At 36.3% G+C, this 10,765-nt stretch overlaps 1 protein-coding gene across 1 annotated transcript; it reads left to right on the forward strand.

Moving 5' to 3' along the window:
• The first annotated feature begins 6,476 nt into the window (after positions 1–6,476).
• Positions 6,477–7,852, forward strand: LOC114827124 (uncharacterized). The gene is made up of 2 exons (XM_029108794.2): positions 6,477–6,984; positions 7,524–7,852. The coding sequence occupies exons 1-2, from the start codon at positions 6,477–6,479 to the stop codon at positions 7,850–7,852; spliced, it is 837 nt and encodes a 278-aa protein (XP_028964627.2).
• Positions 7,853–10,765: the final 2,913 nt, after the last annotated feature.

A 10,765-nucleotide genomic window follows, 5' to 3' on the forward strand; every position in this document is an offset into this window, starting at 1 on the left:
ACCATGTACAAAATTTGCATCTACAATGTGCTTTCGTTGAGAGAAAAATTGAGTTACACTCAATGAGTGCTTAAAAATTTGAGCGAAGAAAGTGAATTCCAAAAATTTTCTTAGGCGTTCTTTGTTCATCGAAAGACATAGTTAGCTTATAGATTACTCGGCCTGCGCGTCACGTAGGCTTGGTAGTTTTTAGGATCAACAACCACTAATAAAAAATTGACATCTGTTCATTTTATACTATCTCATGCTACTACAATTTTCATAACCAAACACCTTATATTCCTCATAGCTTCTGTAATGGAGATTTGGACAAATCCTCAACTCTTCCAACCTATGCCTCGGTCGACCCACTCTCGTTTCATTGACTGCACCCACGACTCCTCATTCCTCTCTCGTCGGTCAAACCTACCCCCAATCCACCATCTTTATTCTAGGTGCAACCTTGGCAACAAGGAGAGGAAGCTACGCCAAGTCTCGACCAGTAAATGAGCAAGTGCATAGGTGTTGCCATGGCTGACAAAAGGTTTGGGTTCAATGGAGAAGAGAAATTAATGGAGAAATTTAAGTTGGATTTGAGATATGTGTCATGGTTGGGGATGAGAAAGGGACGGATGAGAGTGGAAAGTATGAGAGATTGGTTGTTTGGTTACAGGTTTAGAGAGAGTTTTAAATGACACATGGCTTTATTTGGTTGGACAACATAGTAATGTCAGTATCTTGGGTCGTCACTATTCTCCTTTTGGGAGAATGATTAGATTGAGACAAGATAAAAACTAAGTGACGAAGAATTCAAATCTAAGCAAGCTTAAACACACACTTAACCACCACAAATGGGGCTTTTATTGACCACAATAGAGTAGAAAAATGAAAAGAGGAAGCCAAATAGAGGAGCAAAAGTAGAAGTGCTTCTCCTTCCTTCTCCCCCTACAATGAATTTTGCCAAGTTTTTTACGGAGGCTAGGATTTTTCCCATGAGTCTTGGTCATACAAGACAATATGACCAAGAAAGATAAACTAGCAATCAACAAATACAATTAAGGGAGAAATTAAAGTATTAACCAAAAAAGAAAATAAAAGGTTTTGATGAAGGTGATTGATGGAAATAATTGGGGCATGATCGACGAAGGTGGTAAAGGATAGTTTAGCAATGACAAGTTAGACTTAATACGTTCATGTGACATTAAAACATCATTGTACTAACCTTATGAAGACACTATTCTAAGCACAACAAACACTAAAGCTCCAGCAAGCACACTCGAGCATCTTGAACTAGATAAGGGTTTTCTGCACACTCACCAAGACTGTATTACTCGAACCTATAGGGAGTTCTCTAAGTATATGTTTCGATGGTGTATGCAGGGACCTTCCCTTGGTATTTATACTACTACAACCCTAGCGCACATTCCCATAATCATGCACCAGAATTCCTTATTGTACAAGGATAAAATCTACCAAATCTCAGTCCAAATATGATAGTATCAAGAGCCCTTATTCTCCAATTATAACTAGATTATATACTTTACTTGGAATCCAAGTTATAACTTATAACAAAACTCTAATCGTACTTACATTCCACATCAATCCTTATTACCTATATTGACATATTAGCCGTTGGATTAAAGTCTAACATCCAACATTCTCCCACTAGGTCAATTAGTTAATTCAAGAAAGAACTTAAATGATCTGTAATCATGATTCTTCATTAGCTAAAGGATTCAGTTAAGCTATTAAGCTTCTTGCATACTTCTGTTAAGCAAAGGTTACTCATTCAGAACTATGGGAGACTATGAACTAGACAAGTGTCCATGAGCTCTTATAATCACTGAATAAGGTCTTCACTTACATAAAGTAATCAATCATAGACTTGGTATAGAAGTGAGTTACAAAACTATGAGTCAAAAACATTAACTCCATCACTTCCAGGTCCATTTAATCAGTCTTATACCTGATTGTCTAATGCTTCATTTTGAGCTTTCAAGCTATGAGAATTGCTCGTATATATTTTTGTGAAAACTCAGTTCATATGCCAACACAATCTTATGACATAACCAACTGCAGCTAATAACCTTTTGTTGCTACATAATTCCATAAAAAAACACATCAGTTGCTTATAGCCTTTCAGCAACCTTAGTTTTCAACAAAAGACATGAATTAAAACTATATTGGAACAATGTAATGAATTACTGAAATAACATCCCTTTATTAAACCTTTAATTCAACCAAGTGCAGTAACTAGCAAAATATAAAACCAAAACTCAATACTAACTATCACGATACCAGCTACCATGCATAATTAAACTACATATTATCATTACTCCCAATAGTTTGACAAATCTAGGGTTGTAGTCACTCCCATATTGACTGCATGCTTATGAAAAACTGCATTTGGTAATACCTTAGTGAGTGGATTAGCAAGCATAGCATAAGTTTCAATGTAATCAACCTTGATTTCTCCAGACTTTACCTTCTTCCTTGTCAATGCATATTTGATGTTCAAGTGCTTAGTTCCAGGAGACCTCTTATTATTCTTAGAATAAAAGATAACAACTTTATTATCACACCAAATTTGAACAGGCTTTGCTATGGAATCCATAATCTCGAGACTACTAATAAAATTTCTCAGCCAAATAGCTTGTGATGTAGCTTCATAACATGCTACAAACTCAGCTTGCATGGTAGAAGTGGCAATAGTATCTTGTTTCACACTCTTCCATAACACTGCCCCATTTGCCAACATGAATATATAACTTAAAGTTGACTTAAGTGAATCAAGGTAGCCTGCAAAATCTGAGTCACTATAGCCTACTGGCTCGAGTCTTGAATCCCTTTTGTATACTAGCCGATACTTTTTAATTCTTTGCAAATATCTTAAAACTTTCTTGGCAGCTATCAAATGTGCATTACCATGATTAGACCGAAACCTTCCCAATATACTGATGGCATATGCAATTTCAGGTCTGGTACATACATGTGCATACATGAGACTCCCAACTAGGGAAGCATAAGGCTTGCTAGCCATTTCTTTTCTCTCAAACTCAATCTTGGGCACTGATCCTTACTAAGCTTCTCTCCCTTGTCATTGGAACATCACAACCATTTGAGTCTTCCATATTGAACATTTTAAGTACTTTTTTCAATATATGCTTTTTGTGATAAACCAAGTAGCCCTTTACTTCAATCCCTTATGATCTGAATCCCAAGAACAAAAGCTACATTTCCCATATCTTTCATTTCAAAGTGTTTTGACATAAATCTCTTGGTGTCACTCAGCAATGATGCATTATTGCAGGCTAATAATATGTCATCTACATAAAGAATGAGAAAAATCAAACAGTTTCCATTCCTTTTCATGTAAACACATTCATCACTAGGGCTCTCTTCGAAACCATGTGATGAAACAACCTCATCAAACTTCAAATAATATTATCTCGATGTCTATTTTAATCTATAAATGGCCTTGTTAAGTTTATAGACCAAATTCTCTTTCCCTTCTTGAATGAAACCCTCTGGTTGCTTCATGTAAATCTCTTCTTCAATATTTCCATTCAAAAATGTAGTCTTAACGTCCATTTGATGCAGAAATAAATTGAAGTGAGCCACTAATGCCATGATCACTCTAAAAGAGTCTTTTGTAGAGACTGGATAAAATGTTTCATTATAATCAACTCTTTCTTACTGAGTATAACCCTTTGCTACAAGTCTAGCTTTGTATATTTCAATATCACCCTTTCAGTTTCTCTTGGTCTTGTAAACCCACTTGCAGCCTATTGGTTTACATCCTTGTGGAAGCTCAACCAACTCCCACACTTTGTTCTTATTCATGGAATCTAATTCTGATTGCATAACTTTTTGCCAATGTGCATTATTTCGACCCTCAATTAATGTCTTGAAGTTTAATGGATCTTCTTCTTGACTATTAAACTCAGCTTCTTATAGATACACAAACGAAATCATTTCAGATTGCAGACTTTCTTGCACAGGTGGATCTTCTGGTTTCCATTTGCACAAGCTCAATATGTTTTTCTTGAATGATTGTTGTGTTGTTTAACTACATAGGTTCTTCTGCAACCATTTCTTCTTGTTGAGTAGCCTGTATTGGTTCTTTAACTTGTTCATTTTGCACTAGAATTTGTTAAACAACTTCATTTGTCATAGCATCACTTAGGTTTTCATCTTGCAGTGTTGTGATCTCTTCATTCCAGTCAAGATTTTCTTCCTATTGATCATCATTAACTTCTTCAATGAACTTGGCTCTCCCAATTTCAATGAACCTCGAGGTGTGATTAGGGTAATAAAACCTGTAACCCTTAGTTCTTTCTGGATATCCTACAAAGAAGCATGTTATTGTTCTAGGGTCAAACTTCTTCTCCATTGGATTCTATGTTCTTGCTTCTACTGTGCATCCCCAAATTCTCAAGTGATTTCGCACTAGTTTTTTGTTAGTCCACAATTCGAAGGGTGTCTTGGGAACAAACTTGCTAGGAACTCTATTCAGCGAGTAGTTTACAGTTTTGATTGTTTTTCCCCCAAAGAAAGGTACGTAGCTTCGAATTACTCATCATGCTTCTTACCATTTCAATCAAGGTTCTATTTCTTCTTTCACTAACTCCATTTTGCTCAGGGGTACCAAGATTGGTGTATTGAGCAACAATTCCATGCTCTTGCAGAAACAATGCAAAGGGACCATGCTGCCTACCAGACTCACTAAATTTTTCCATAGTACTCTCCACCCCTATCAGACCTTACCACCTTATTTTTGTAGTCTAATTGATTCTCTACTTCTGCTTTATAAATTTTGAAAGCAGCAAAGGCACTAGATTTCTCAAGCAACACGTATACATGGCCAAACCTAGAAAAGTCATCTATAAATGTGATGAAATACTTGTAGCCATTATGTGTTTGTGTTAGGAAAAGACCACAAATGTCTGTGTGGATTAGTTTTAACAGCTTTGTACTTCTAATTGAACATTTCTTTTTCTTGTTTATCAATTTTCCCTTAATGCAGTTAGTGCAAATTTCGAAATCACTATAGTTCAGTGATGGCAGGATTTGTTCTCTAGTCAATCTTTGCATTCTCTCTCTAGAAATATGCCCTAATGTTTTGTGCTATAAATTAGATGAGGTGTCGTTTGTCAGTGTTTGTTTATGCCTTATTGTGTTAACCACACTCATTGGTATATTGCAGTTAAGCTTGAACATATCACCAGTTAGCACTCTATCACCAATTAGCTTAGAACTTCAAGATATTGAAAAACCAATATCATTTAATATCAAATTTAAACTTTGATTTAACAAGCCTACTAACTGAAACTAAATTCCTTCTTATGGAAGGTATATAAGCAACATCAACCAAATTTAGCAAAATACCAGAAAATAATTCAAGTCTAACTACTTCAATAAACTCTATTGCAACTCTAGCTCCATTGCCCATGAACACTGACACCTCATCCTTGTTTGGCACTCTCTTACTAATGTACCCCTGCAATGAGTTTGTTACATGAATTGTAGCACCAGTATCAAGCCACCAGGTATCATAAGATATCTCAACCAAGGATTGAAATATCGACCAATTCGGTATATATCGATATTTTCAACTGTCGATACTGATACTGGGGGGTAAGGCTATATCTTCCCCTATATCGACGATATATCCCCGATAAGTGGGATATCTCCGTTATTTTGCCAATATTCTCAATATTTCCCCATACCTATAACAAAACCCAAAAAAATTCAAAAGTTTTGAAGCAAATTGAAACCCAAAAGATTTTTTGGAGGTATATGGGCAATGATTAGATATGTGTGAAGGCTTTTGGCAATATCCAATTCAAAAGATTTTTTGGAGTATCCATTAATTATTACTATAAAGAATCTATGCACAATGAATTGAGGGGACATACGTGTTTTATCTGAAGAGAAAGAAATACACAAAGCCAAATATTAAATTTCTGGTCAAATATATCTTTAATACCCACAAGAAAATGATGCACATGTGTCTAAGCTTCTTGTGGAACTCTTTATCATTAAATATTTGTTTTGTTTTTTGGTTGTTTCTTTTTCACTTTTTGAAGTCAAGCAATTGGCAATATGCAATGCACTGCCCATATACCTCCAAAAAAATCTGACTACCTTTATTTCCATCAAAGCCAGAGAATCATCCAAATGGAATTCATAAAATAAAGTCTGCAAAGCCCATATACCATTGTCCCCCAAACCCCAAAACTTCCCATTGTTATCACGAGAGAAGCCCTCTTTAAATCAGAGGGTGTTTTACTTTTTTTGGGGCACCAAATCTTCACTTCTCTTCTTTTTCTGCGAGCTTTTCAACTTTTATTTAGTTTGTGAGCTTCTTTCCTTGTTTGCAAGTTCTCTTTGACTGTTGTTTCAGGTATGTGGCTCTCCCTCATGGTCTGTATTATTTTTGTGATAGATTTGATATTGTAAGTTAATTTAATATATTTAACTGTGATAGATTAAAAATGGCAAGTAGTAGTAGATCGAGTGGAGCTAGTGTGCCTGGTGGTCTTGATGTGGCATGGAAATATGCTCATCCAATAGAAGGCAATAAGCATGGCACAATATGCACATTTTGTGAATCCATATTTAAAATTGGTGGAATTACACGGTTAAAGTATCATTTGACCGGATTTGATCCACATAAGAGTGTAAAGAAGTGCAAAGAAGTACCACCAGATATTAAGAAGGAGGTAATTGCATGGATAAAGGATAAAGAGTCTAGCAAACAACATAAGAAATCTGTTGAAGAAAACATAAGATCTACAGCAAGAAGGGGATACATGGGCAATAAAAGTAGCAATCCTGTTGATGATGATGATGATGAGGATGAATATGCATATCCTCCAGACATGCACCCTGCGGAGAAAGAAGATTACCTTGCTGTCATTAGAGCGTCAAAGGAAGAAGAATGGTTTAGACAAGGAGGAGCTTACGGAATGGGAAGCAAACGATTTGCAAGGGGAGCAAGTGGTAGTAGTTAACCGTAATACCGTCACACTCAAAGCCTTCGAGACCCACTCTGATCTCTTCCGGTACCAATGCCACACAAGAACACTAGAGCAAAATAGAGAACAATCAAAGGCATGATTAGAAACTCAGCAGAGGTACTTGGAAGATACTGTAGCAAATTCTTCATACTTGAGAATTTGGCTCCTTAAAAAGCAAGTTCCCCTCATTTCAAGAACATGATTGCTGCAGCCCAACAAGAAGGTTTTGCTTTATTCCTTATGACTTTCCTTTCTTGAACTTAAATATTCTAAACACACCAATTGCTAATATGAGTTCGATTATATTAGGTCAAGGCATAGCCATACCATCGCCGTATGAAATAAAGCATAAGTACTTAGATATGGAACACACAGACATGCAAGCCTATGTGGAAAAAGTAAAGGAAGATTGAGGCGTGTATGGATGCACCATTATGAGTGATGGATGGACTGGCCCGACGAGGTTGTCCATAATAAATTTCATGGTCTACTCAAACGGGAAAATTTTTTTTTTGAAATCAGTGGATGCTTCAAATAAAACCAAGGATGCAAAGTACATCGCCAAATTGTTGAAGGATGCCATAAAAGAGGTTGGGTCGTCGAATGTTGTTCATATTGTCACCGACAATGGTTCAGCCTTTGTTAAGGCTGGAGAGATAATGATAGAGCGGAATCCTATTTATTGGACTCCTTGTGCTGCACATTGCATTGATCTAATATTTGAAGATATTGGGAAGCAAGAGTCAGTGGCTAATGTCATAAATAAAGCTAGGAAATTAACCAACTACATTTACAATCATGGTTGGCTATTGGCTCAGATGAGGATCTTCTGTCAAGGAGATTTGGTCTGACCCGGTGTAACTCGGTTTGAGACAAACTACATCACCATCAATAGCATCTTAAATAAGAAAGCTAGGCTGAGGTAACTTTTTACAAGTGAGGAATGTTATAATAGTCGATTCAGTGAATCAAAAGAAGGGAAGAGAATTGAAAGTCGAGTCCTTGATCATAGATTATGGGATGCCATGGAAGGAGTGCAATCCATCTATAAGCCTTTGTATAGCATCCTGCGAATTGTTGACACAGAGGTAGTTCCTACAATGCATATCTTATATGATATGTTTCACATAATGAAAGAGAAGATTTCTAAGTTGAAGGGAAAAAAATGGATTCTCAAAATCATCAATCACAGATGGGATGTCACGTTATCTTGTCCATTACATCAAGCTGGTATGTTTTAATCTCTTAGTAAAAACGTGCATCAATTTTTAAATTTATACAATGGGCATTAACTAATCTTCATATTTGTAGCCCACTACTTGAACCCTAGATATCAATATGAAATAGGGGTTGGCCACAATAAAGAGTTACTTTCAGGACTCCAACACGTATTTGAAAGGTTGAATCCAACTGGGGATAAAGGTTTGCAAGCATTTGGGGCCAAGTTAAGTGAACACAAAACAATGTCTTCCTCATTAAGTTTAGTTTTATGCAGACTGAACACAAAACATTGTGAATCCAGGTGATAAATTTTAGAGACTGTAGAAAGACATTTCGCACTAAGATGGCTGTCAAATCAAGAAAATCAATCCCCCTAGCAGAATGGTGGAATCTTCATGGTGATTCTGCCCCAACCTTGCAAAAAATTGCTATGCGTATATTGTCACAAACAGCATCATCATCGGCATGTGAGCGAAATTGGAGTGCATTTGATCTTATTCACACGAAACAAAGGAACCGTATCGCATATACTAGGCTGTAAAAGATTGTCTTTTGCTATTATAATATGAAACTTAACCTACGTGATGAAGAGGCCGAAATGAACAAGGTTGCAGAAAATGACTACATACCTTTTTGACATTGCAGGGCAACCATCTGATGATGATAATAATCTAATTCAACAATGGATTATAACAGCTCACTTAGATGATGAACAAGGCAACCTTGATGCTGTTATAGCATAACATGCTGCCTAAGAAGGAGTTGATGTTGATAGAGTTATATCTGAAGATGTTAAGAGTGGAGATACTTCATCATTTGAAAGGGATATGATTGGCACTTAGCAAGGTCAAAGACATCCCTTGAGAGACGATGCCAGTACTAGTAGAAAGGAAAGTTCATCTAATTCGTCAGATAATGATGGAGGAAGTAATGCTGGATCATGAGGTAATGAAGAATGAAGACAATATAGCCCATTTACTATCAAGGCTGATTTACTCATGCCACCCAAGATGAGGATCATGGATGCAGAGAAGCTGGACCAGGCATTGGTGCAATTGGGAAGCAATACTCAGGGAAAAGAAGCCAACTAATCAATCCATCTGAAGATGACATGGCGATCAGTTTTGGATCTATGAGCATATGAACTAGACGTAGTACTAACTCAAATGAATCTTATGATGGCTATGGGTATGTCATGTCTAATTATAGTGGAACTAGTTATGGAGCTCAAGATGATGAATTAGACTATGGACCTACTAATTGGGTTAATCCTAACTATCCCATGTATGGGAGGACAGTAGGGAGCTCAAGAGAGACATATGTGTTCCATGTTCAAACATGGTTTACAAACTGCTCAGGTTACATGACTTGGTATGACTATTGTATAAATCTAGATGGTTGTTCCTCATTGTTTGAACCTCATAGGAGCTCTTCATTTATGTAGTTGGACACTTATCTAAATTGTAATCTAATGTTTAAACAAACTATGGATTTATGCATGGTTTATTCATTCTAATAAACATTTTATTAGAAAACTTTTCGTTAACACGCATTACATACCACCTATATTTCATCATATGTATATCTTATTATTAGTAAATTTTGAGTTTTATTTGTTCAATACATTCATTGATAATGTACATAACATCTATGAAAGTTTTAGACCAAAATTATGTGTTTCAATGCCTATATCTGTCATTTTTGTTGATTTTTTCCCGATACCTAAAACGATAACGATATATCCCCCGAAAAATCAGTAAATTGGAGGCCCGATATTATCTGCACGACCGATATTTTAATCCTTGATCTCAACCAAATTTGATTCAAAACAAACTGAAATTTTAATACACCATACCTTTGTTTTTCTTACTTTCTTTGTTTTCCTTCCAACGTTTATACCTAGTGCACTTCTTCTTCTCATGTCCCACCTTTTTGCAGAAGAAACATTTTATTCCAACACCCCAATGCACTCTCAGATGGTTATTGCCCCTATTGACTCTTCTTGCAGCCCTTTTATTGTTTTTTCTGTAGAAGATTGTCTTTCTTATTAGGAGGATTTGCAGGGTTGACATTCTGCACTACATTGACTTGTTTCTTCCTTCTATCTTGTCGAATATTTTGCTCTTCATGCACACAGATCGCAATCAGCTTGTTCAGGTCCCATTTTTCTTTCTAAGCTATGTAAGTACTCTTCAACTGAGAGTACTCAGGGGGTAAGGAATTTAGGGCGAGATGAACTAGAAAAGGATCATCGATCTTAATGTTAAGTGCATTCAGTTTTTTAGCTGAATCAACCATTGAGAGAATGTGCTCTTTCACATCACCACCAAGGTACTTAATGGTTATAAGGGTGTTCATGAGTGTTCTAGTTTTAGCCTTCTCAGATTCTTTGAACTTGGCTTCTATGGAGTCAAGATATGCCTTAGCATTATCTGATTCAGTCATTACCCCTCAAACCAGATCAGACATTGACCTTTTGATTACCAGCAACACTATTCTGTTAGGGTTAACCCATTTTTCATATTCATTTTTCTTGTCTGCAG

This window comes from Malus domestica, chromosome 09, assembly GCF_042453785.1.
Source record: "Malus domestica chromosome 09, GDT2T_hap1".
Taxonomy (NCBI): Eukaryota; Viridiplantae; Streptophyta; class Magnoliopsida; order Rosales; family Rosaceae; genus Malus; species Malus domestica.